Source organism: Pleurotus ostreatus (assembly GCF_014466165.1).
Source record: "Pleurotus ostreatus strain PC9 chromosome Unknown scaffold_5, whole genome shotgun sequence".
Taxonomy (NCBI): Eukaryota; Fungi; Basidiomycota; class Agaricomycetes; order Agaricales; family Pleurotaceae; genus Pleurotus; species Pleurotus ostreatus.
In genome coordinates, this window is record NW_023503160.1 from 3,190,187 (window position 1) to 3,216,628 (window position 26,442).

At 50.3% G+C, this 26,442-nt stretch overlaps 8 protein-coding genes across 8 annotated transcripts; 5 read left to right on the plus strand and 3 right to left on the minus strand.

The window, feature by feature from the left end:
* Positions 1 to 703: 703 nt before the first annotated feature.
* On the plus strand, positions 704 to 9,086 carry UTP20 (U3 snoRNP protein; the record flags this gene model as incomplete). The annotated part of the gene is made up of 15 exons (XM_036777692.1): positions 704 to 736; positions 791 to 871; positions 928 to 1,127; positions 1,174 to 1,552; positions 1,603 to 1,897; positions 1,955 to 2,367; positions 2,418 to 2,707; positions 2,759 to 3,045; positions 3,097 to 3,395; positions 3,445 to 6,839; positions 6,890 to 8,435; positions 8,496 to 8,649; positions 8,703 to 8,845; positions 8,903 to 8,994; positions 9,047 to 9,086. 15 exons carry the CDS (start codon positions 704 to 706, stop codon positions 9,084 to 9,086), a joined length of 7,647 nt encoding a protein of 2,548 aa, XP_036631312.1.
* A 448-nt stretch (positions 9,087 to 9,534) lies between these two features.
* On the plus strand, positions 9,535 to 12,225 carry PC9H_008178 (uncharacterized protein; the record flags this gene model as incomplete). The annotated part of the gene is made up of 6 exons (XM_036777693.1): positions 9,535 to 10,134; positions 10,186 to 10,341; positions 10,391 to 10,523; positions 10,590 to 11,351; positions 11,399 to 11,550; positions 11,599 to 12,225. The coding sequence occupies 6 exons, from the start codon at positions 9,535 to 9,537 to the stop codon at positions 12,223 to 12,225; spliced, it is 2,430 nt and encodes an 809-aa protein (XP_036631313.1).
* A 730-nt stretch (positions 12,226 to 12,955) lies between these two features.
* PC9H_008179 (uncharacterized protein) lies at positions 12,956 to 13,854 on the plus strand (the record flags this gene model as incomplete). Its single annotated transcript, XM_036777694.1, has 3 exons — positions 12,956 to 12,964; positions 13,021 to 13,165; positions 13,223 to 13,854. 3 exons carry the CDS (start codon positions 12,956 to 12,958, stop codon positions 13,852 to 13,854), a joined length of 786 nt encoding a protein of 261 aa, XP_036631314.1.
* A 703-nt stretch (positions 13,855 to 14,557) lies between these two features.
* Positions 14,558 to 17,208, minus strand: PC9H_008180 (uncharacterized protein; the record flags this gene model as incomplete). The annotated part of the gene is made up of 4 exons (XM_036777695.1): positions 14,558 to 15,178; positions 15,227 to 15,378; positions 15,428 to 16,193; positions 16,648 to 17,208. 4 exons carry the CDS (start codon positions 17,206 to 17,208, stop codon positions 14,558 to 14,560), a joined length of 2,100 nt encoding a protein of 699 aa, XP_036631315.1.
* A 68-nt stretch (positions 17,209 to 17,276) lies between these two features.
* Positions 17,277 to 18,336, plus strand: PC9H_008181 (uncharacterized protein; the record flags this gene model as incomplete). The annotated part of the gene is made up of 4 exons (XM_036777696.1): positions 17,277 to 17,407; positions 17,458 to 17,557; positions 17,608 to 17,832; positions 17,890 to 18,336. The coding sequence occupies 4 exons, from the start codon at positions 17,277 to 17,279 to the stop codon at positions 18,334 to 18,336; spliced, it is 903 nt and encodes a 300-aa protein (XP_036631316.1).
* Positions 18,337 to 18,841: 505 nt separating this feature from the next.
* Positions 18,842 to 21,719, plus strand: PC9H_008182 (uncharacterized protein; the record flags this gene model as incomplete). Its single annotated transcript, XM_036777697.1, has 12 exons — positions 18,842 to 19,014; positions 19,075 to 19,197; positions 19,254 to 19,579; positions 19,631 to 19,750; positions 19,802 to 19,870; positions 19,926 to 20,214; positions 20,262 to 20,415; positions 20,467 to 20,608; positions 20,657 to 20,699; positions 20,749 to 20,946; positions 21,012 to 21,421; positions 21,475 to 21,719. 12 exons carry the CDS (start codon positions 18,842 to 18,844, stop codon positions 21,717 to 21,719), a joined length of 2,292 nt encoding a protein of 763 aa, XP_036631317.1.
* A 138-nt stretch (positions 21,720 to 21,857) lies between these two features.
* PC9H_008183 (uncharacterized protein) lies at positions 21,858 to 23,051 on the minus strand (the record flags this gene model as incomplete). The annotated part of the gene is made up of 6 exons (XM_036777698.1): positions 21,858 to 21,995; positions 22,044 to 22,137; positions 22,209 to 22,609; positions 22,666 to 22,844; positions 22,902 to 22,983; positions 23,034 to 23,051. The coding sequence occupies 6 exons, from the start codon at positions 23,049 to 23,051 to the stop codon at positions 21,858 to 21,860; spliced, it is 912 nt and encodes a 303-aa protein (XP_036631318.1).
* Positions 23,052 to 23,420: 369 nt separating this feature from the next.
* Positions 23,421 to 26,067, minus strand: PC9H_008184 (uncharacterized protein; the record flags this gene model as incomplete). Its single annotated transcript, XM_036777699.1, is given in 6 exon segments — positions 23,421 to 24,047; positions 24,096 to 24,247; positions 24,298 to 25,255; positions 25,305 to 25,460; positions 25,515 to 25,699; positions 25,719 to 26,067. The coding sequence occupies 6 exon segments, from the start codon at positions 26,065 to 26,067 to the stop codon at positions 23,421 to 23,423; spliced, it is 2,427 nt and encodes an 808-aa protein (XP_036631319.1).
* Positions 26,068 to 26,442: the final 375 nt, after the last annotated feature.

The window sequence follows — 26,442 nt, forward strand, 5'->3', positions numbered from 1 at the left end:
TCTGACGAGATGCATCCTCCTCGAAGTTATAAGGCGATCCAATGTCGCCAAAGTGGCTTGTTCATCTGCGAGACGGCCAAAGAGATTCGTGAGACAAGAGCAACACGCATTGGCCGTGCCACTTACTATAGTCACTGAGCAGTATGCGGTGGTAGAGGGAACAAAGAAACTTGCCAGAGTCGAAGTCAGACAAGAGTACCAGAATATGACAACAGTCAGTGGCTGCCGCTTTGGCCCAGCTAGAGTCTTAGGTCTATGTCCACTACAACAACCACTCTGCATACGTTGAAGGGAAGGGAGTCCTCGCCGTAAAGCAGCCTTGAAGACATTCCCCTGCAATGCCAACCTTTCATCCTGGCAGTAGCGCCTCGTACGAGGCTATCATCTATGTGCCCATAGAAGACCAGCTAAGAGTCTAGTCACTGAGTTCCTCGCAAGAAATTCGGCATAGAGGCCGTCTCATCGGCTATGCGATGATTGCAGAGACTTTCGCAGTAACTCATAGTGTACAGAAGAGAGCAAAGTCAGAAAATGCGTCGGAGCTTTGTTGCCACCAACCCTAATCCGACCCTAATATGAGGTTAGGGTTAATAGTTTGTTTATCACCTCTCGGTCCAAACAACCGTAATTTTACTCCGTCACGAAGTTCAAAATTTGAACGTCGACTGACCGTGTTCACCAATCCCAGTGAATGGGGACCACAATGGACGTGGACGCGCCCACGAATCGCTTCAAGGTGAGTATCTGCTTGAGACGGTGCTGAAATATCTACCTGAACATGTATCCACAGCATAAATCATACAACGATTCACTACGAGAGGTCCACCTGCCGTCTGCCCTTGCTCAAACAGAGCTCGAACACAAGATTGGGGTCAGTCGAAATATTCATTGGGATGTCTGGAACAACACTTACTAGCCGTTGCATAGGAGAACGGCTCGCAATTCTACGAATCACTACAACATTGGAAGCAGCTTAACCTTTCTCCATCGTTTCTTCAATATGCCAACCTGGTAGAACCGCTGTCGGCTTCCATGCCCCTTTTGCTGCATAATTGGAGGGATGTAGTAAAGCTCTGGCTGGACGCGTTGGCATCGTCAAATGACGAGGGTTTCAAACCTCTTCTCGAGTACGTACGTTTCCCCCACGCTTGGCCACCAACTCACTTGTCGTAGCTTGATGCAGAATCTAGCACACGATCTGCGGACGACACTTTTGCCTATGTATCCTGACATACTAGCCCGACTGTTGAAACTTTTGACCCGTTCGATATCAGCCGCCTCCCTATCCACTCTTCTAGCAACTTTCTCCTCCCTGTTCAAGTTCCTGCTCGTGCCCTCCATACGCTTCGATCTACTGGAAACGACGTGGGCTGCAATGTCCAAGACCTTACGTCAATGTATTCCGGAGGTACAACGCGCCGTGGCCGAAGTTTGGGGTTCAGTGTTGCGTCGTTTAAAAGCAACTGGGCGTGAAAAGGCAGTCCAATCCATTGCAAATGACCTCGAAGGGCTAGAGGATGCGTCCGCGTGGTGCCTCGTCTTCGCATGCAAAGTACATATACCTCTCAGTTCTCCGGCTTGTATCTAACGTTCATTCTTTAGTCTGTATCACAGACACTACACACATCAACACTCTCCTTGCTATCGCCATTGATCTCCCTGTATTCATCAGCATCTCAGCCCGATGCCTTGTATACCTTGATTCGACGGCTCATCACGGCGCTTATTCACCACGTCAAGAATGCAGAGCAGTTTACGCCTCTCGGCGACTATCTCGTTACACTGTTCCTTGAGTCTTCGAAAGCCGCTAGCACCGAGGAGGAGCAAGAAAGGCTTAGGCGGAGCTTAGAGCTGATTGGAATACCTTGTGCTGTTCGCCAGGGTTCGCGGTTAACTGGTGCGTCGGATGAATTACCACAACTGAGCCTTTCATTCATTCCGCCATATACAACAGAAAAGCACCTTAGTTCAATAGCTAATGAACTCGCTAACAATGTCCCCAAAATGTCCGCTTTGCATCACGCTCTTGGGAAGGTCACTGCTGCAACATTACTCGCTGGAGAAATGGGACTGTGGCTTGGACCAGGTCGCAAGTTGTTAGAGAGCTCGTGGAGCGATCCAGCGTACGCCATCAAGCTTCACGGAGCTCTGGCGGATCTAGGATGGGGTGGGTGGAAATCATTGGCACTTCCCAACGTCCTGAAGCAAACACCAAACTTGCTGCAAAATGATCCTCACAACACCATTCACCTCCTCTCTGTCCTACATCGTGACAAACGTTTGGGCGAGGTCGATCTCGTATGGAAGCAGCGATTTAACACTTGGGCTAGCGGGCAGCTCCGAAATTGGGAGCTTACCGGCGATGCAGTACGTTCCCGTTCCATTTTTGCTGTGTGCTCGGGCTCATCGTATGCTAGGTCATGGACTTGGGGAGTATTTTATCGATGGAAAGCTATATCACCACACTGGGCCCTTCTTTGATTTCAATAATCGAGAGGAGTCTGAGTTCGATCGACAATGACGACGGTGAGACCATGATTGCCAGTAGATCCAGGGTAGTTGGCGTATGCTTGCAGGCACTTGCCAAACGGAATCCCCAAGAGTGGAAAGACGGATTGGACTTGGTAGCCTGCACTCGTAGATGCGTAGCACGGTGGGCAGACTCGGAATGGGTGCTCGGTGGCTTGGATGCCTTATGGACTGCTAGGTAAGTTTGTGTGCGCTTCGTCTGGTCGCCCTTCTTACATTTACTGGTTAGCGGTATATCTTCGGCACTCCCCTTGGACGAAGTTTACCAGAGCCTCAACCGATCTATCCTATCGCATTCGAGAGCATTACGTCTGCACTCATTACGCCTGCTGTCATCACCCTTCGTTCAATCTTCAACCGCTCAACGGGAGGTCCTCAAGCGATGCCTACAAGGGGAGGAAGTCCCCCTTGATATGCAAGGAGTCCGGGAACGTGTTCTCCGCATAGGAAGACTCAGTCAGCTTATAAGGGACGATGATGAACTAGTGGCTGATATCTGCGTACGATGGCTCTTAGGTCAGTTTCCTGATTAAACCTTAATATCCCATTTATTAACAGATAGTTCAGCTCAGCTCAAGGTTAATCTCCGTCCATTATGGTCACCTGCCACCGGTGCTTTGTCGACTTTGTCAGACAAGTTTGGTTCCCAAGTATGGGCCATCCTCCTTGAAGAGTTGAAAACACTTGTATCCACCACCAACGACGCTAGGGAATCGCCAGGTGAAAATCAGAATGAGAGCGAAGGTGACGACCCGAGTGATCCTTGGGAAGAAGAAAAGATGTGGCGCGATCCATCAGCTCATAAGATGAGAGGAGTAATGGCACAGTGGATGAATGAGGATTGGCATCGGACTGGCGCGTTGACGGTAATGCTACTCCCCCTCGGGTTGTTTATCTACGCTAACTTTAATTAAGCGTGCACAGACTCCGAACGCTCGATTTGACCGGCAGTCATACGAAGTGCAGCTGTTGTCGTGCCTTTCGGAATGTCATAGACTTGCAGAAAAGCACAACAAGGACTTGGTCCCCCTTTTCCTCTCCTTTTCGACCAGGTCTACCGGCGCGAAGCCATCGCGGACGAAGCTAGCTGCGTGGCTTACGCTGTTCTCCAAATTCAGCAATCCCAAAGCTCTTTATGCGACCGAGGCTCTGCATTCCGTATATACCGTCCTCCTCTCCCATCCCGACCGCACTCTCCAAACGCTCGCTCTTTCCTGCATATTGACGTACAAGTCCCCACATCTTACGCCCCACGAAGATGAAATCAAATCGTTGCTCGATGTTACTCGGTGGAGGGACGCACTTACGAATCTCGACCTGTCGACCCTTGAGGGCCCTACTCGTACGGAAGTTATCAACACTATCACCAGGCTTCTCTTCGGCATTATGCTCGAGAAGAAGGGCCGTAGTCGCGGGGCTGACCGCAGAGCAGCCGTCCTGGGCACGCTGGCGTCGTGTACTGACGAGGAATTGTTCTTGCTCGTTGACCTCATGTTACATCCAACCACTTCTACCTCACTGGTGCCGCCAATGGATGGCCAAAGCACGATGTCACTGTCCGAAGAGAAACAGCAGCTGGGCTTCTTGACACTACTGGGCGACGTGTTGAAGAACCTTGGATCAAGGCTGGTGGCATATTGGCCAATGCTGCTGAGCCAAACGATTGCGATTACCGCACGGGCCCATTCACGCTTGACTTCGCGTAATGAAAATGAAGAAATCGAAATTGATGACGACGCAGAAGAGGAAGAGGACGAAGAAGAGGCCTCGGGCTCAAGTACTTCCAAGAACACGCGATTGATACGACAGACAGGACTTAAGCGCTTCGCTGATTTTTTCCGTCAGCCGGTATCATTCGACTTCACTTCATATATGAAGGGGGCCTTCGAATCCTTTATATCCCCACGTATCGATGACCTCGACAAGGAAAATATACAAGCACCATCCGCTCTTCTAGAATTGTTCTTCACCTGGACTCTCCAAAGGGATTATGTGCCCTATTTGATCAGTTTCGACAACAGATTGATACCTAGTATCTATAACTGTCTCGTTGCAAAGAATGTCAAAACATCCGTCATCATGAAGATATTCGACATTATCGATAGGCTGCTTGTCTGGTCGTCAGATGATGATACCATCTCTGCCTCCGTCGTCATCCCGCACATGTCTTTACTGTTGGGAAATATAGCTGTCTTAGCCGAGAGGACGTCTGGCAACAAAACAGTGGCTACGCCGCTGGGCCAACGCGAGATTCACATCCTCTCTCAAATTGCGCCTTACTGCAGAGATCAGGGCCAGGCATCAAGACTGCTTAAACTCTTCATCCCTTTGTTGCGCAAGCCAACAAAGGTCGTACCGGAGACGGTCAAGGTTGATTTGGTCAAGATCATTTACAACATCATGCCTATGATACCCGAGCTGGCAGCCCCGTCAGATAGCCTTTCTATGAAGACGTACGAAATGCTCTCGCAGCTGTTCCAAACCCTGCGCTCCCGCCAAGGCCGCCTTGCCATTGTTCAAGCTTTCCACCGCTTTGCATCTATCGACACCACCTTACAGGACGTCGCTGACGTATTGACATCCCTCAACTCCTACTCTCCTAAACGTATCGAGGAACCGAACTTCGAACGTCGCTTAGAAGCCTTTAACTTGCTCAACGAGATCGTTCATAGCAAACTTTCGTGTCGACAGTGGCTTCCTTTGCTCTACAACTCACTGTATTTCATCCAAGATCCCACTGAGCTCTCTATCAGAAGCAATGCCTCTTATGCACTTCGCCGCTTCATCGACCAGGTAGCCGAGGGTGAAAACGTCGACGAGTTTCAAGCGGGCTTCTTGAGAATGTTGTATCCCGGTCTCAAGAACGGCCTGCGTTCCAAGAATGAAATGGTACGGGCTGAGATATTGGGAGTCCTTTCCTATGCTGTGGATCGGTGCACTCGAATTGCGAGTCTTCAGGAAATGCGGATACTCCTCGCGGGTGGTGATGAAGAAGCGAACTTCTTCAACAATGTCCTCCATGTTCAATTCCACCGCCGTTCCAGAGCCCTGCGGAGGCTCGCGGAAATATGCGAAGCAGGTCATATTCGCAGTAGCACTCTTAACGAGATATTCGTCCCCTTGGTTGCCAACTTCATAGTGTCGACGTCCACCCTCGACCATCATCTTGTTAATGACGCGATCTCAACAACTGGTCGGATGGCCAAACATCTTCTTTGGGGCGCTTATTACGCTCTGGTGCAAAAGTACCTCAAGCTGACTAGCGACAAGGATGAAGCCGAACGTGTCTACGTTCGAACATTGGTTGCCATCTTGGAAAGCTTTCACTTCCCGATGGACGAAGCCGTAGCCGTACCGCAAGACGTTCCAGAGGCGGGTCTGGAAGACGTGGATGATGAGCACCCCCTCGAAGAGCCATCCGCGCCTCAGGCGGCTGCAATCACCACCAAGGTTGCCGACGCTGTGCAACAACGTCTTCTCCCTCGGCTCCTGAGCCATCTAGAGAAACGGGACCCAACTACCGAAGACGGATCTCGAATCCCTATTGCTCTTGGTATCGTGCAGGTGGCTCAGCATCTTCCAAGTAAAATGCGAGAGCCCCAGGTATCTAGGCTTCTGACCATCCTCAGCCAGATTCTGCGCAGTCGATCCCAAGAAACACGTGACTTGACGCGCGACACCATCAATCGAATCGCCATCACTTTGGGATCTGCCTCTCTTCCGACATTGCTTCGTGAGCTACGCGCCGCTCTACTACGAGGGCCACAGTTGCACGTTCTCGCCTATACAACACACTCTTTGCTTGTGCGCGTGACATCAGATGAACACTCAAAACAGTTCGACGTACTGGATAGCTGTGTAACCGACGTTGCTCACATCGCTACCGAGGTCGTCTTTGGGGAGTCGGGTAAGGATGTCCAGTCGGAGGATCTCAAGACAAAAATGCGTGAAGTTCGGGCTTCCTCATCAAAGGGCCTTGATTCATTCATGATCATGGCCAAGCATATCCGCCCCTCAGCTATAAGCGGACTACTGGCTCCCCTTCGGTCGATCATGCATGAAACAGAGTCGTTGAAGGTCATGAATCAAGTCGATGAAGTCCTGAAGCGTATTGTAAGCGGCCTCAATGCGAACCAACACCTCGTGCCAGCGGAACTTCTGGTGCTGTGTCATACGCTGATAACCCAGAACGCGAACTTCTTGAACCAAGCCCCTGCGAAACGGAGAGCGCAAACGAAAGACGACGTTATTGTGCAAATCAAGCGCCAGATAGCAACCGACACAGATCATTACTCTAACAATGCTCACCGGTAAGCCATTTCGCGCCGTCGCCGCGACAAGTCTAATCAGTCTCCAAAAGATTTGTGGCTTTTGGCCTTGATCTCTTCAATACTGCCTTGAAGCGCGGTCGCTTTGATTTCAAAGATCGCGATATCATGTCACGCTTGGGGGGAATGATTGTGGCTGTCGGGAACACACTCTACTCGACTGACAGTCCCGTGCTTGTATTGGGTCTCAAAGCCGTCGCAGGCCTGGTTAAGTGCCCGTCCAAGGTCCTGGAGGAGTCGCTCCCGGTCTTCATCCGTCAAGTCCTAGATATCATCAAGCAAACTGGTAGCACGGAATCGGAGGTCGTGCAGGTCGCATTCAAATCTTTGGCTACTATTCTCCGTGACGGACCAGCGGTTCATGTCCAAGAGAAGGACCTCGTCTACTTGTTGGAACTGCTCGGCCCTGATCTGGAAGAGCCTACACGGCAGGCATCCGTATTCGCCATGCTTCGCGCAATCGTAGGGCGGAAGTTCGTTGTCCCCGAAATCTATGATGCGATAGACAAGGTTTCCGAAGTTATGGTCACCAGCCAGTCCGCGCAAGTTCAGGAACTTTGTCGCAGCGTCATCTTGCAATTCCTCTTGGACTACCCACAAGGCAAGGGTCGACTTCGCAACCACATGACCTTCCTTGCCAAAAACCTATCATATGTGTACGACAGTGGTCGCAAGTCGGTAATGGAACTGCTGGGGGCCGTCATCACGAAGTTCGACCAGAAGCTGATCATTGAATATGCCGATCTCCTTTTCGTCTCCCTCGTCATGGTCATCGCCAACGATGACTCGGCTAAATGTCGCGAAATGGCTTCTGAATTGATCAAGAGTCTTATCCTTCGTCTAGACGAAGAGCGTCGGAAAGTCATGATGTCACATCTTCATGCATGGGTATCGCAGCAAAGCCAGGTTCAACTGATTCGTGTTTCCCTGCAAGTCTATGGCCTCGTTGTGGATATAATGCAGGCCGACTTGGACTCTCAAGTCTCGATTATATACACCGACATATCGGGATCTTTACAATACAGCACGAAGCTTCTACAATCAGTGACCGAAGAAGCCAACATGGATATCGACTTGGATTGGCAGGTTCCTTATCATTCGCTTCTACTCCTCGAAAAAGTCCTCCGTATCTTTCCAAGCCATACGACCGACGGGGGTAAAGTTCCTTGGGACACCATCACGACACTCCTACTGTTTCCGCATGCGTGGGTGCGAACAGCATCTTGTAGACTGCTCGGGATGCTTTTCAACGTAGTCCCTGCTGGACCTCCTTCGTCGTACCTCCCAACCGCAACAGATGCTATCAACATTTTCTCTGTCTCAGGGTCTAAGAAAACGGCCGAGAAGTTATGCGTGCAGTTGAAGAGCGAGCATCTCGATGAAGCGCTTAGTCTCCAAGTGGTCAAGAATTTGTTTTACTTGGGCAAATGCTTTGCGGCGATGCCCCTGGCTGACGAGGTAGAACGCGAAGAAGACGAATCATCTGTTAGGGCGAGTCCCCTCCCGTGGCTATTCTCCAAGCTTTCGTATCAGATAAAATCTGCACATATCGCTCGGCGGAATAAGCCTTCGGCTAATGTAGGTACCTTCGCCATATATATTTACTACCAGTGTCTGACCGGCGTCAACCTATCTTAGGCCAACTGGACCCAGCAACCTCTTGCAATCCTGAAGTGGTTCGCTGCAATGACATCCCATTTAGACGCCGATACATTGGAGCGTTTCCTGGTTCACATTTTGACACCAATGTACCGGATCCAAGACGAAGATACTATTCGGGATGAGAAGCTAGGTATGTCGGCACGATAATACGCTGCTTCTTGCCCGGATTGACATTACACACAGAGGAGCTCAAAACTGTCGCATCTGAACTGCAAGACTTGGTGCAAAGCAAAGTTGGCGTCACCAAGTTCTCGACGATATATCAACAGATAAGACAAGGTGCGCTTGACGTACGACGGGATCGCAAGGCGACTCGGGCAATACAGGTACTACTGTCATGCGAATATCTCCTTTGAATGGTGGCTGACGAGGTTCATACCCAGGCGACAATTCACCCAGACCTCGCCGCAAAACGACGCAACCAACGCAACATCGTCAAGAAGGAGAGTAAGAAGAGAAAAACGCAAAGCTTCCCGTAAGTACTTCCCGCAAGCTCTTAAGCTCACCCCTAATAATGTCTGTTACAGTGAACACAAAGGCAAAATGAAGCGAAGGCGGCAGGACTAACACTGACCAGGGAGAGACTGCATCATGTATGACTTTCACGACCATTCACGACCCATTGCATCGCAATTTACCACAATCATTTATCTTGCATTATTCAATCTTCGTTCACTTTGCATAATATCTATGTATGTATGTAGAAATAGAGTTAGTGTTGTACATGTTCGTGTCCAAGCGCGATCATTGTCTTCATGGCACCCCTATAAAACAAGCTGCCTCACATCACTTGGGACCCGGTCTTTCTGACTCCCCCTTCGAGATTCAGGCAGCTTGAGCGAGAGATCGATTGGCGGCTACGAATTCATACATTCGCATTGCCACAACGAGACGGATAGAAGGAAGACCACCGAAGAAGACCGATGAAGGAACAGGCGCGCTATCACGTGACTGAAAGGTCGTGGCGTAGCACCACTGTACACTGGACGGTGATTGTTTCCTTTCGACTTCCATCATGCCAGAGCAGAACAAATACACACCGCGCAGATGGCGCCACTCGCTCTGCTCAACCTACATCACTAGCAAACTCGCCACGCAAAGGCAACTCGTCGTCCAAGATCACCCTGAGATCCCTGTTGTATCCCTCGAGTTCTTCCGGACTGTCACCCCCGCTGTACCGGACACAATGCGGGATGCCGTCTTGGCCAAGCTGAAGGAGGATGGTTCCATTACGAGCACTGGACGAATGTTCGGCTTTGCGAAGAATGACCCCAAGAACAGTGGCCGTCCAGAGAACCACACGTTCACCCACATACATAATTTCACTAAGGCGATTATACGCGCCGGCGAGGATCATACGCGCCAAAAATCGTGTATGACGTTAGGCCACAGTCCAAACTCGACTCCCTCGAGTGAGAGGGAGAACTCGTCGCGTCCTGACGGCTTCGGGCGTTCCGCCATGGCACAAAACGTCGACGAAGTTGCGGAGACCAACCTCGCTCAACACGACGACGAGGTTACGGAGACAGAATTTCCCAAGCCCCTACCGTCATGGAGTGGCATAATACTCGCTAAAGAGGACAAGAAAGCTGAGAAGGAGTCAGACGCTTTAGACGTAAGTGCACCGCTCTCACTAATCTAATTCTGAAGCCAAGTCGTGTGGCAGAACTTTGCAAAGGTTATGTGGAGCGGGCACCACATTCTTCGAAATGACCCACGTCGAAATTTCTGCTTTGGGATTACCACAGAGAACGCGACCTGTCGTCTGTGGTTTTTCGCGCGTTCTCACATCATGGTCTCAGAACCATTCAACGTGATCACGGTGAGCGACTCCTTTCATCACCTTCAACGCCTTTACCTATCATGTATAGGACCACACTCCGCTCGTTCGATTCATTCTGAGCCTCTCGTTTGCCCACGTTCTGTCGACGAAGGCATCAAGATCGTCTCTCACCGGGCAAGCAAGTCTACCCACCGTTGACTCTTCATCAGCGATATCTGCAAGTTCCCCTCTTACCGCGACATCAAGCTATTCCACCATCAATGATGACATTACTCCCTCTGAGCCAGCATCTGGAGTCTCCCCCCTCTCCGCACAATCGAGTCAATCTACCATTCACGGGAAAGTATCAGCCGATGCATCTAATCCCTACACTTCAATAGACTATGACTTTGCTTGGGAAGCGCATGGCTACGACCCTACGATACAACGGCAAGCTCATAGTGTTTATCGTATTCGCGTCGGTGACACATGGTATATCACTGCGGGAATATTGTCCGATTCTCGAGCGGAATGTATTTGCGGCCGCTGTACCCGAGTATGGAGGGTGTACGAGGACAAGAAGTATGAGGAGGGCGAAGAGAAGGTATATTACGCTCTCAAAGACCTTTGGGTAGATTCCAGCAACGATACGGAGGCCGCTATATGGAGGAGATTGAAAGAGAAAGTCAACCCCGATGTCTTCGACCGACACTTTCTGACGCTTGTAGCTGCATTTGAGCCGGGCGAGGGCGCAACGACGTGCAGTTTCTTCGGCCGAGGAGGCTACTCCCATGCAAAAAATGTGGATTTCATGGATAGCCAATTTATCGACATTTTAGACCTCGAACCTTCGCCGTTGATCCCGAATAAAGGAACGGAGCCTGTTTGTGAAGACAGGTTCCACATTCGAGGGGCACCAGATATGGAACCACGCGACAAACGCGCCAAGAAACGGCCCCGATATCATCCTCGCACTCATGACCGATCTATTTGGAAAGAAGTTTGTGAGACATACCATGATCACGACGACATGCAGGTGATGTTTACGATGCTTGAACATGCGGTGAAAGGTAGTTCTTTCTTGCCGCCGCGTGCGATTCTGATGTTTGCTCTGAAGCACTTGATGCGATGTGGGAGGGTGCACACGCTATTCATCGTGACATTAGTACAGGAAATATCCTGTTCGACGGCGCGAACGGTCGATTAGGGGATCTGGAATACGTCGTACTTTGTGACGACGAACCCTCTTCCTTGCATAACGTCAAGACTGTGAGCCTAACTATATTGTCGATTATCGAAGCTAATCACATGGAATAGGGGACGCTGCAATTCATGGCCGTCGAAGTTTCCTTTGGTGCATATCTATTTCGACCAAGAGCTGCCGCAGAAGATGTATTTCTGTCTCCAACCGGTGTTCTCCCTTCTCGTGGCACCAAGCCTGTGCATCCTTTTCGACACAATGTGCTGCACGACCTGGAGTCCATATGGTGGCTGGCTATGTGGTCGATCTTCAGGTATTATCCCGAGAATGTCCGCCTCGAGGTACAGGCTCTCAAGAACCAGCGCCGCACCTACGAAGCCCTTTTCTCTCCTACCTTCACCCTTGACAAGGAGCGCAATAACGCGTTAGTCAACGAAGAGCCGAGATTTCTTCTATCAATAGTACCTCCCTTCCATAACATGGGCGAACTGGCACTTCGCCTGCGGAACATGCTAACAGTTTCTTATACAATAGCGGAGGCGACGCTCCCGATCAAGTCTGACTGTCAGGTGTTTCGTCCCGCGTTCGACACAACGGCAGTATTGCTCAGACACATGAAGATGTCCCTCGAGAGAGATGGAATCGCGGGTGTTACCAGTGTCTACGAACTACTCTATCCTCAGAAACGCAAGGCAGAAGAAACCGGAGACGTCCAGGAGGAGGCACCACCGATGAAGAAATAAGCCAAAGTGGCGAATAAACTGATTTCGATCGCATCTTTTGGGATATTTGCCTTACTACTGAGCTCGTCATGAGTAAAGCGAAGAATTAGATGTTAGCCTGACTCACTGAATGTAGCTTCTTCTGCCATGGACGCTGGCAAGGTTTGAAAAGTGTCGAAGATGGCCGGGCCACTGCCAGTGTGCGACCGTCGTGACGACTAGCTCTAGTCACCGTCATACAGGACCAGATGGTAAGTCAATAAAAGTACTGACCTACAATGCTATTGCCCTTGCTATCTCACAAATAAATGCCAGATCCTGCCAGACATGTAAATATATGGTTTCTCACAGTCCATGCAAAGTAATTTGCCACCAATACGTCGCTCAGAATAACTCAATGTGATCATCCTTGCCAATGATGATCGCAGCATGATGACTGATATACCATAGCCACTCAGTACTTACTAACATGATAATAGCAAGTCCATATATGTAGTATATGTTATATACTGAAATGAGTATGAAAGCCGACGGCATAATCTTGACAATAGGTACCACGTGTTTTCATGAAGACGCGCATTTACTGATGACTGGTCAACGCAGGTGTGGTGGGTAAGTGGTCACCTTTCACCGTCGCCGTGAGACACTTTATTAAATCAAAGGGTGGGATTCGGTGAATGCGACGGCTTTACTGAGACTCCCGAGTTCAAGAATACACTGATGCCTATCTTCAAACAATTTACGAACGACCATGTCTCACGTGAGTAAGGTTGCTCAAATCCCCTCTGCTTTTGCTTGATGTCACAACAGCTTTAGTCCCGTCTATGGAACAATGCAACGATCCATACGGGCGTATTTGCTCGCAATGAATTGGGCTACTACTTACTGCCTGAGTTTGAGGATGATGAATTGTTCTCGGAATCCCGCACGAAGCTGAAGCTATTTCTGACGGCGTACTGGGGTAAATCTCCATTTATTGTATCCTACTAAACCACTAATATCAGCCTTACTATTGCAGATTCAATGTGCTCTATCCCAAACCAGCGCTCCACGATCCCGTGGGCCGACATCTACCGTTCTCCCACCTCATTCTTTGTCGATTTAGTCATCCCCGCTAGCTGGCCATCCATGGATCGTATCGAAAACATGAAGTGCTCGAGTATGATCGAGCTTGCGGACCGGATTCGGCTAGTGCAGCAATCCGAGCGGCCTAACATCTTCCGAGCCAAAGCAGACATTATCCGAATACTTCGTAGTTCACCGTCAGAAGTAGTCGCACCGAAAACACCAAACATGGGAGTAACTATCATTGATGTGGATGCGCTCCCCTCGACACCGTCACCTCCGCAGATGGATTCATCGGGCGAGTTGACGTCAATCGCCCCCGAATTCCCTTTGGCGTTGATCAGGACATCAGCCATCGAATCGTCCATGCTTCCACTTGCCGCCGACGTCCTTGTAGATATCATCGAACCCCCACGCGCTTCAGGGCCGTCAAACACCCCTCACAGTAGTGCCAAGCGCAAGTCCACTTTATTTGCAGATAACGCAGGCGCTGCGGCCTTCCCCGACGGAACACGGAGCCCAAAGAAACCAAGGCTCTCAAGGGCGTCCAACGGTATCACTTCTAATACGACGCCCAAGTCATAAACGTCCCAATACAATGGTCGATGGGCATGGTCGATCAGGACACTAATTAGTTGTACCCTGCCCATACACGGCTCGTTATGGAGGCGGAAAGCCTAGTTGAATACTTGAAGTGTAACGAGTCATACTTTTGTTCTCGGACTCTAATACTTGGACTATACTAGCACCATTATTCGTTCCTGGTGCCTTTTCGTCTCGGACTTTTCCTTCATCTGACATTTCTCTTAGCTACAAAAGCCTCCTGTACTCGTAGTTAGAAGAATCAGATTTGTTTCCCCCCCACATCGAGTCAGATTCTAAGCCGTCCGAACCTTTCTTCTCATCCGTTGTCAGAGTCTGCCGCTGTCCGAGTCCGAGCCCGAGTCCGATCCGAAGTTGCTTTCTCCTGCCGTCCTTGTCATTCTCCTGCCGTCCTCGTCGTACTATCCGAAGCCAAGTTGTCTGTCCGTGTCCGAGCGCGTCCGAAGCCATCCGAAGCCGTCCGAAGCATCCGAAGTTTCTCAGTTGTTCGTTTTCACTCTCGGACTCATCTTTATCATACTTTACTCACGCGGGTGTCGCACGGACTTGTCCTGCCGGAGGTGGACCCTCGCATTTTTACTAGACTACTATACTAGTCTACGCGTACATTTACTACTACAGTATAGACTTTGTAGTGAACTGGAAAAACAAGATGCGCCGTGAAATTGGTTATGATCCGAGAGAACTATTTCTTCATCGGCGGTGCCTCTTGTATTTCCTCTGTTTCTGCTTTGCGCTTCCGAGGATAGAGTAGCTCGTAGACACGAGTAACATTTGTGATGCCAGCTTCCTCGAGGGACGTCTTCATGGCTTTGAGCAGTACTGCTGTTGTTTCAAATGCAGAGTGGAAAACCTGACAGTCAGACTTGATCGAGAGTGTTGCCTCCGCTATCGTATAAGAGACTGCAAGCAAGTCCCGCAGATGAAGTGCCAGTTCGCCCATGTTATGGAAGGGAGGTACTATTGATAGAAGAAATCTCGGCTCTTCGTTGACTAACGCGTTATTGCGCTCCTTGTCAAGGATGAAGGTAGGAGAGAAAAGGGCTTCGTAGGTATGACGTTGCTTCTTAAGAGCTTCTGTGTCAACACCAAGGTTATCAGGATAATACCTAAAGATCGACCACATAGCCAGCCACCATATGGACTCCAGGTCGTGCAGCACATTGTGTCGAAAAGGATGCACAGGCTTGGTGCCACGAGAAGGGAGAACACCGGTTGGAGACAGAAATACGTCTTCTGCGGCAGCTCTTGGTCGAAATAGATATGCACCGTCGGAAACTTCGACGGCCATAAATTGCAATGTTCCCTGTTCCATGCGATTAGTTTCGGTAAGGGACAATATGATCAAGCTCACGGTCTTGACGTTATACGAGGAAGAGAGTTCGTCGTCATAAAATACGACGTATTCCAGATCCCCTAATCGACCGTTCTCGCTGTCATACAGGATATTTCCCGTACTAATATCACGATGGATAGCGTGTGCATCCTCCCACATCGCTTTGAGGGCTTCGGAGCAGACATCAGAAATGCACTGGGCGGTGGGAAAGAGGACTACCTTTTACTGCGTGTTCGAGCATCGTAAACATTACCTGCATATCGTCTTGATCATGATATGTCTCACAAACCTCTTTCCAAATAGATCGGTCGTGTGTGCGAGGATGATATCGGGGCCGTTTTTTAGCACGTTTGGCGCGTGGTTCCATATCCGGTGCTCCTTTCATGTGGAATTGGTCTTCGCTAAATGAGCCTGCTACTTCCTCCGGTATCGTCGGTGAAGGCTCGAGGTCTAAGATGCCGGTAAATTGGCTATCCATGAAGTCCACGTTTTCTGTATGGGAGTAGCTTCCTCGTCTCAGGAAACCACATGTCGTTGCGCCCTCGCCCGGTTCGAATGCAGCTACAAGCGTCAGAAAATGTGGGTCGAAAACCTCGGGTTTGACTTTCTCTTTCAGTCTTCTCCAAATAGTGGCCTCTGTGTTGTTACTGGAATCTACCCAGACGTCCTTTAGGACGTAATATACCTTCTCTTCGCCCTCCTCGTACTTCTTATCTTCGTACACCCTCCACACTCGAGTACAGCGGCCACAAATGCGCTCGGCCCTGGAATCGGACAATGTCCCCGCAGTGATGTACCATTTGTCACCGACGCGAATTCGGTAAACGCCATGACGTAGCCGTTGCATCGTAGGGTCGTAGTCATGCGCTTCCAAAGCAAAGTCGTAGTCGACTGACACGTAGAGACGAGAGGCATTGGCTGATATATCCCCGTGAATAGTTGATTGACTCGATTGTGCGGAGAGGGGAGAGGCTCCAGATATTGGCTCGGATTGGGTATCACCATCGATGGTGGAATGGCCCAATGTAGCAGTAAGGGGGGGGACTTGCAGATATCGACCGCGTTGATGGGTTCTCGCCAACAGTGGATAGACTTGATTGCACCGCGAGAGGCGACCTTGACGCAGTTGACAGAACGTGGGCAAACGAGAGACTCAGAACGAATCGAACGAGAGGAGCGTGATTCTATGCATAGTAGGTAAACGCGTTGGAGTCATAGAAGGAGGCGCTCACCGTGATCACATTGAATGGTTCTGAGACCATGATGTGAGAACGCGCGAAAAACCACAGACGACAGGTCGCGTTCTCTGTGGTAATCCCAAAGCAGAAATTTCAACGTGGGTCATTTCGAAGAATGTGGTGCCCGCTCCACATAACCTTTGCAAAGTTCTGCCACACGACTTGGCTTCAGAACTAGATTAGTGAGAGCGGTGCACTTACGTCTAAAGCGTCTGACTCCTTCTCAGCTTTCTTGTCCTCTTTAGCGAGTATTATACCACTCCATGACGGGGGGCGCTGTGGAAGTTGGGTAACTTCGTTGTCGTGCTGTGCAATGGTGGAACACCCGAAGCCATCAGGACGCGATGGGTTGTCCCCCCTCTCACTCGAGGGAGTCGAGTTTGGACTGTGCCCTATCGTCATACATGATTCTTGGCCTGTGTGGCCCTCGCCGGCGCGTATAATGGCCTCAGTGAATTCATGCACGTGAGTGAAGGTGTCGTTCTCAGGACGGCGACTCTGCTTGGGGTCCTTCTTGGCAAACCCCCACATTCGCCAGTTATTCGTTATAGAGCCACGCTCCTTTAGCGTTTCCAAGACAGCGTGCAATAGTGCGTCCGGCACAGCGGGGGTGACGGTTTGGAAGAACTCGAGGGATACAACGGGGATCTCAGGGTGATCTTTGACGACGAGTTCTCTTTGCGTGGTGAATTTGCTAGTTGTGTACGTCGAGCAGAGCGAATGATACCATTTGCGCGGCGTATGTTTGTTCTGTTCTGGCATGATGGAAGTCGAGAAGAAAGATCACCACCGAGTCACGTCGCGCTTCAGTTGGAATCTTCAATCACGTGATGGCAAGAACCACTACCCACGCTTGGCACTTCTTCTCATTGTCCCTACTCGTTACGCCTATCAGTCAGTCGGCAATGGATCCTTTTGAAGTGAGAATGCAATTCCTTGGTCTTCTGCGCAGGCTTAACGCGTTAGTCGCAGCAAATATGCTTCTAGAGGAATCCAGTTGACAGGTTTCAGTTCGCAGCAATCCATACAAAAGGTTGTAAGTTTCGCAATCAAATTCTTCCCGCCCTGCGGGGAGGATCTTTGGGACTGTGTAGTAGAGGAATGTCAGAAGGTATGTCCATTCCTTTCGCCATCTGCCGAATGTCACTCAGTTCGTTTCAGGGATCAATAAATTCAAGAATAAATATCTTGTACTTTCTTGATTCTCTGTGCGAGACTTGTTTGTTGGTCAAATCGCATGCGAGCACGATAGGATACGACCAGCAGCACAAATCTTCAAGTAGCAATCGCTACGTTGATTTCGTTCAACGAGACCTCAGTAAAATAGTGGAATATGTCGTGCCGGAAGGAAGGCAGGGTCTACCAAATTTGTCGAGTACTAAACAGGTACGTTTCTTCTAGTGTCCGAATATCTCTCTTGAATCGGCGGCCCAAAATTCTCAGGTGCTTGAAAGCTGGCGGTCCAAACGTGTCATAGATCCTCAAGTCATCGACAATATCATGGATCAACTGGATACCCGTAGATTCGAGTCATCTCCTGTTGTTGCCGAAGCGTCGACATCTACCTCGAGTCGATCAACTACTACTCACCTCCCCCGCGGAGAGATATTCAAACGGATTGAGGAGGATCGCGAACGACACAAGCGACTGAGGGAACGACGATGGGTACAACCGATCTCTTTCACCCCCTTGGCCCTAGCATCATTTCTACCTCTGGACGAGCCGGAAGCAACCAGTTCTGATAAAAATGGGCCACTCCCCATCGACGTGGAGTTCGAGAACGATTGGGAAACGACAAGCGATTGGAATGAGGACGACGACGAAGCCGCAATGGAAGAAAACGATCTCTGCTTCCCCCCTGAAGGCGAAGTTGCCATGGATTTGTCGTAACGTTCGCCATTGGCTTGTTGTACTGTATATCTTACGTGAGTTCCAAAATCTTAATCTCACCAAAGGTTCTCCTTTTTTGAACGAACTTCTCTCACCGAAGTCCATTCACGCAGGCTGCACGAGGCAGCCTCACGACCCCACGCTGTTCAGTTAACTTTCCGCAGCTTAATCTCATGAGTATTCGCTGCGTAGTCGGTTGACTTCGCATTTGTTTATATACTTAATTCTCAGCCTCAGCCTCACAAATTATGCAAATGACAGCATTGTGTTCCTTCGATATTATTTGCCTTCCACTGTAGCCATCAACCCGACAATACGTCGACTACAGCTTTGGTGCCCTTGTACGCAGTTGCTGCGGCGCGAGGCTCCTTTTAAGCGTTCTTCTTCGGATATCACCTTCGTGGTGTTCTTTCTTGCTGTTCATCGATAGTGGGTCCACAGAGAGCGAATCAGTGAGATTTCTTCATATATATATACGTTAGAGCTCCTAGACCGACGCTTCACCATGATCAAGCCCAAAGCTTCAACAACGAACAATGGATCTCCCGCCTCGGCTTTTCCTGTTGCAAACCCCACTCTCCCTTCTCCTATCGACGACGGTGTTGGGCTGGCAAACGTCCACCTCAACCAAAGCCGACGTAGGCTCTTGGACTTATTGAACAAGCTGTACAACACCGGGTGAGTGAGATACTTGAATCAGAATATGGCCGTTGGTAACCGACCCTTTCCGGTTTGTAGTGTGCAGGCCGACGTCGATATCCCTCAGATTGCCGTGATTGGCTCTCAAAGTGCCGGGAAATCGTCTCTAATCGAATCCATCTCGGGCATCACGTTGCCTCGAGCCGCAGGGACCTGTACTCGGTATGTTTGTTATGCCTGCGTACTATATTCATGCCGCTCATTTCTTGTACGTGTAGATGCCCCACCGAGTGCAAGTTGAGCAGTTCTTCGAGTGACTGGACATGTATAGTAACATTGAGATTCACCACGGACGTCAACGGCCAGACCCTTGGTCAACCTCGTACCATCGTGTTTGGCCCCGCCATCACCGACAAAAGCAATGTTGAAGAACGCATACGCCGAGCCCAGAGGGCCATTCTCAACCCAGGAACATCGTACCAAATATTCCTCGACGGTGATGATGAGGACCTTCCGAAATCCGAATTAACGTTCTCGACGAATTGTGTGACATTGCAGATAAGCGGGCCTGGCGTGGCCGACCTTTCATTCTGCGATCTCCCAGGTTCATCTTCTATACTTGCCCACTTCCTGATTCGCGCTTAACACCCACTAGGTCTCATCGCAAGCGTGGGGGCTGGCGGCAACAATAACGACATCCAGCTTGTCGAAAGCTTGGTTACATCATACATCTCCAAGCCGAGCTGCGTTATCTTGCTAACCGTGGCCTGCGAGAGTGAGGGTGTTTCTTGTATTCGTGGCCTGACGTTAACGAACCAAAATCTAGCCGATTTTGAGAACCAAGGAGCCCATCAACTCGCCAAAAAGCACGATCCTCACGGAAAGCGTACCATTGGTACGTAGTATCTTCAGAGGATGGTGACCATGATTTCTTGATTGCAATCACTTAGGTGTCCTGACAAAACCCGATCGTATTCCCACCGGCGAAGAGGGTCGATGGCTTAGATTTATTCAGAATGAGATCGAGCCGCTAGAAAACAACTGGTTCTGCGTCAAGCAACCCAGTTCCAACGATCTCAAGCAAGGCGTGACTTGGGCCAATGCTCGCCAACGCGAGAACGAGTTTTTCTCCATGACGGCGCCTTGGTGTAACCTCGAATCGATGTACCAGAAGTACCTTCGCACTGGCAACTTGGTTGAGCGGGCAAGCTCCATCCTCTCGGATTTGATCTCCAGACGGTATGTCTGAATCCTGGCTGCCGTCTGCTATTTTAATGAGTGACTAGATTGCCTGTCATTCAAGAGGAACTTCAGAAGGCTCTCCGCAAGACTGAAGAAGCCCTTGCAGCGATGCCGAAAGAGCCATCCGCCGACGCTTTCAGCGAAGTGATGGCGCTCTTGCACACGTTCGCCACTGACGTCTCCTTCCATGTCGACGGAGTGCCGAACGAGGACGGGCTACTGTAATCTATCAGGCCTCATCAAATGCAGTTCCGAATGGCAATTCGTTCTACTGCGCCCCAGTTCGTCCCGTTGGAAAAACGTGTGACGCAGGACTTCACGATGACTCGTCCTAAATTTCTCGATCAAGAAGAAGGAACGGACGCCGACGCTACCGACGAAGATTCACTGGGTACTCATTTACGATCAATTAAGTACCGTGTGCTAACGGGGTGCCTAGTAGAGCACATTTTCATCGACGAAGTGATGGCGCGTGCTCAGAAGTACGTTATTCATCTACGGCGACACTACTTTGCTGACTTTCGCTTGTAGAGCCCGTGCACGAGAACTTCCTGATAACTATCCCTTCGTTGTACGGGCGAAGTATGTCTCGTCGATCACCGAGAAGTGGCACTCTCCTGCGCAAATCTTATGCAATCAGATGTACAATGTCCTCTTCAAATACATGAAGGAACTCATCCACAAGCACTTCGCGAGTTTCGGCCAAGGCAATCTTGAACAACGCGTCGGGTACGCCCTCATTTCAGCAACGCCCTTCTGAGCTTAAGCAAGTCTTCTTACCTCCCGTTCCGCAGGGTCATTTTGCAGAACCACATACAGGCGGCGTGTCACAGAGCGGAGGAACGCATCAAGTGGCTCATCAGCCTCGAGGCCCGCCCATTCACGCTCAACGAACACTACTTGTCCGAGTACAAGGACAAGTTCCTCTCTTTCTACAAAGCCGTACGACAGTCGCAGCGCAACCCCGAGCTGCTGGCCTCGATCAACGACCACCTCACGAACCCACCCAAAGCCGCAGTATACAACCGCAGCGGCCACGTCGTGACAGACGCCGTCCAGCCGAATGGTATTGCCAAAATTTTGTCTGGGCTCGCTGAAGTAGGCATCTTGGGCGTCAAGCCGGAGGACATTCCGAAACTGCTTCCTTCGGATACGATGGAGCCTGCCATGACAATTATGGCTGAAGTACGAGCGTATTTCCAAGGTACAAATCTGGTCTATCTGAGATACGGTCTTCTTAACACCCAGTTGCTCTAGTGGCGTATAAGCGGTTCGTTGATAACATCCCCCTAGCGATCGACCAGGAGCTTATCCTCGGACTGGAGCAAGATATCTTACCGACACTCTATTCTGGACTTGGGCTGAATGGTCCTGATGGAATGCGAATCTGCCAAGAGCTCACGCAGGAGAGTCCACAAGTCGCTGGCAAGCGGGAAGAGTTGAAGAAGAGGTGGGAGCGGCTGTCTGCAGCCAGCCGTGAACTCCTCAGCATCGGACTCTAAGCGGCGCTCTGAGTAGGCTGCCATTGTATCTCATATTTCTCATATTTCGCGCATATGATATACTAGTCAAGCGCATTTCTTGAGATTTCCGTAGTCTTTATATACCGTATACATATTTCTTGATCATCAGACTTCCTCTCAGAGCTTGGCTTTCGTTGCGTGGGGACCTTCCTCCTTCACGTCATTCACAAGTGTTCCGACTCCATTGCCGACCCACACAGACATATTATCACCGCCCTTGAGGTAGAGAGGGGGTTTCTTAACAAAGCCCACACCCTGTGACAGTTGTTAGTAGGAGCATTGTGACTTGGGGAGACTTCATGCCTTCGGTGTGCCCGTGAGGATGATACTGCCTGGTTCTAGCGTAGTGCCTTGGGAGAGAAACGCGATAGTCTGCCGAACATTAAAGATCTGGTCACTGCCATGGGATTATCGTTGATTTATCGGTTGAAAAAAGCCTCCAGTCGATCTGGGAAGTAAATGACGCACGCTGTTGTACCGTCTTGTACCGTCTGGCCGTTCAGCACACACTTGAGGGGAATAGTCTGCGGGTCCGGAATGGCTTTCGCGGACACCAAGCACGGGCCGAGAGGGTTCGTGTTGTCGAACGACTTTGAGAATCCCCATTGCGATACAGCCATTTGGTGATACCGGAACGATACGTCGTTGGCTCCGGTGTAGCCTAGTACGTACTCCAAGGCGTCCTTCTCGGAAACATCCTTGGCTGGCTTGCCGATCACGATGACGAGCTCGACTTCGTAATCTGGGAGGTGGTCCTTCGCCGGTTGTGCAACGCGGGGAATGGTTACGGTGGCTGAGGGCCCTATAAGCGAGGTGAGGGGTTTGTAGAATAAAATCGGGAACTTGGGCGCGGCAAGCTTGGCTTCTTCCTAGAGGTGCAGTATGTCAGCTATGCTGGGTGCGCGGAGTGCGCGTGAAAGCTTACAGCATGGTCAGCGTAATTTAATCCAAGGCAGCGTACTATCTTGATCTCCTCATTGGATAGCGGAGATAACAAGTGCTTCACTGTGAGTACGTTCCCCGAGACCTGCGAGGAGGGGTCCAGCGCTGAGCCCACTATCTCGTACGCCTTGATTACTTTGCCCTCGTGAAACGCCAATCCGACTGATATGCAGGGTGTCAATATGATTGGTGTTCAGCAAGCTGAGAGCTCGTCCTTACCATCAAGTGTCGTGTCGAAAGGTTCTCCTATGTGAACCCTTGACGTTTCGGCGGCGACGAAACGAATCAATCTGCTCCAGTTCTAGGAATGGGTGTTAGCGAGGTTATGGGATCATGTTGGAAGGGACATACAGTCGAAATTGGTGCCATTGTAGATAAGAGTGTTGACGTTCCGAGTCTATCCTTCTGATGGTTTAATGTCGGCCAGCATTTTGATGGCGTTCCCACCAAGTTCAACTAGGCCTACCGTGGCGGAATCTCGGCTCACCATTGTACTACCTTATCCCCACAGATAATCCGATCAATATGATTGGCTCAATATCTTACAAATGTTGAATACACCAGTTGCCTGGCAATTACGGTGTCTTCCTCAACAAGAACTAACTGAACATCTCCGTTTCGGGAGTAGAAACCCGATGTTTTTGGAGAAACCTCCTGGATACATTAACCAACGGAGCTCAATAGTAAGGCAAATATCCCAAAAGATGCGATCGAAATCAGTTTATTCGCCACTTTGGCTTATTTCTTCATCGGTGGTGCCTCCTCCTGGATGTCTCCGGTTTCTTCTGCCTTGCGTTTCTGAGGATAGAGTAGTTCGAAGACACTGGTAACGCCCGCGATTCCATCCTTCTCCAGGGACATCTTCATGTGTCTGAGCAGTACCGCCGTTGTGTCGAACGCGGGACGGAACGCCTGGCAGTCGGACTTGATCGGTAGGCTCGCCTCTGCTATCCCATAAGAAAATATCAACAGATTACGCAAGCGAAGTGCTAATTGGCCCATGTCATAGAAGGGAGGAGATAGCGAGGAAATGATTGCCGGGAGTCGAGTGTTCAAAACATTCATGCGCTGCACGCCAACGGCGATGTTCGGAGAAAAAAGGGCGTCGTAGGTGCGGCGCTGGTTCTTGAGAGCCTGTACCTCGAGGCGGACATTCTCGGGATAATATCTGAAAATAGACCACATAACCAGCCACCAGATGGACTCCAAGTCATGGAGCACATTGTGTCGAAAAGGATGCACAGGCTTGGTGCCACGAGAAGGGAGAACACCGGTTGGAGACAGAAATACGTCTTCTGCAAGAGGGCGTGGTTCAAACTGATATGCGCCAAGGGAAACTTCGACGGCCATGAATGGCAGTGTCCCCTGTCCCATGCGATTAGTTTTGATAAGCGACAATGTGGTTAGGCTCACAGTCTTGACGTTATGCAAGGAAGAGGGTTCGTCGTCACAAAATACGACGTATTCCAGATCCCCTAATCGACCATTCGTGCCGTCGAACAGGATATTTCCTGTACTAATGTCACGATGAATAGCGTGTGCACCCTCCCACATCGCATCCAGTGCTTCAGAGCAAACATCAGAATCGCACGCGGCGGCAAGAAAGGAGAACTACCTTTCACCGCATGTTCAAGCATCGTAAACATCACCTGTATGTCGTCGTGATCATGGTATGTCTCACAAACCTCTTTCCAGATAGATCGGTCGTGAGTGCGAGGAAGATACTGGGGTCGTTCTTTGGCGCGTTTGGCGAGTGGTTCCGTATCTGGTGCCCCTTGAATGTGGAACCTGTCTTCATAAACAGGCTCCGTTCCTTTATTCGGGATCAACGGCGAAGGTTCGAGGTCTAAAATATCGATAAATTGGCTATCCATGAAGTCCACGTTCTCGGTATGCGGGTAGTTGCCTCGCCTCATGAAACCGCATGTCGTTGCGCCCTCGCCTGGTCCGAATGCAGCTACAAGCGTCAGAAAGTGTCGGTCGAAGACATCGGGGTTGACTTTCTCTTTCAACCTCATCCATATAGTGGCCTCCGTATCGTTGCTGGAATCTACCCAAACATCCTTGAGAACGTAGTATGCCTTCTCTTCGCCCTCCTCATACTTCTTGTCCTCGTACACCCTCCATACTCGAGTACAGCGGCCACAAATGCTCTCGGCCCTAGAATCGGACAATATTCCCGCAGTGATATACCATGTGTCACCGACACAAATTCGGTAAACCCCATGACGTATCTCTTGCATCGTAGGGTCGTAGCCATGCGCTTCCCAAGCAAAGTCGTAGTTAACTGAGGGGCAGAGATGAGACGGATCGGTTGCTACTTCCCCATGGATGGTAGATTGACTTGATTGTGCGGAAAGGGGGGGAACTCGAGATGTTGGCTTAGATGGGATATTATCGTCGATGGTGGAATGGCTCGATGTCGCAGTAAGTGGGGAGCTTGCAAACATGGATCGCGCATTCTCGCCAACGGTGGACAAATCTGCATGCCTGGGGTGACATGACACTGACAAAGGTGACAAAACGTGGGCAAACGAGAGGCTCAGAACGAATCGAACGAGAGGAGCGTGGTTCTATGCATAGTAGGTAAAAGCGTTGGAGGTGATAGAAGGAGGCGGTCACCGTGATCACATTGAATGGTTCTGAGACCATGATATGAGAACGCGCGAAAAACCACAGACGACAGGTCGCGTTCCCCGTGGACATCCCAAAGCAGAAATTTCGGCGCGGGTCAGTTCGAAGAATGTGATGCCCGCTCCACATAACCTTTTCAAAGTTCTATCACAAGGCTTGGATGCAAAACTATGATGATTAGAGGGATGTTGTGCTTACGTCCAAAGCGTCCGACTCCTTTTCAGCTTTCTTGCCTTCTTTAGCAAGTATGATGCCACTCCATGACGGAAGCTGAGGAAGTTTTGTGTCTGTAACTTCGTCGTCGTGTTGGGCCATGGAGGAACGCCCGAAGCCGTCAGGACGCGACGAGTTCCCCCTCTCACTTCGCGGGAGTCGAGTTTGGACTGTGCTCTATTGTCATACATGATTCTTGGCCTGTGTAGCCCTCGCCGGCGCGAATAATCGCCTCAGTGAGTTCATGCACGTGGGCAAAGGTATCGTTCTCTGGACGGCCACTCTTCTTGGGGTCATTTTTGCCAAAGCCACGCATTCGTCCACTCCCCGTGATGGAGCCATGCTCCTTCAGATTGTCCAAGACGGCATCCAGCATTATGTCCGGCACAGCGGGGGTGACGGTCTGGAAGAACTCGAGGGATACCACAGGGATCTCTGGGTGATCTTGGACGACGAGGTGCCTTTGCGTGGCGAATTTGCTAGTGGTGTAGGTCGAGCAGCGCAAATGGCGGCATCTGCGCGGCGCGTGCTCTGGCATGATGGAAGTCCAAAGGAGACATCACCGTCGAGCGGAGGTGTATCTAGCAAGCCAGCTGATCACATGATCGCGGAGTAAAAATCATTAGATTCGACCACAAACTACGCGCAGAGGTAGCCTACAAGATACGGCATGCATGATACGGCCAGGAGTAACAAGTAAATTATGAGTTTGATCATGGACTCTGCACAACGAGTGTGCGAATTCACCGCGGATAAGACGAACTCTGGCGGGCTATTTCTTCGGCAACGGCCCACCCTGCTGTATAAATTAAAGTATTCCCTCTGTTTCATCTGATCTGTGTGGATAAAGCAGATCGAGGAAACCTTTGTGATTTCCTTGGCTGCAAGCTCCGACTTCATGCGTTTGACCAAG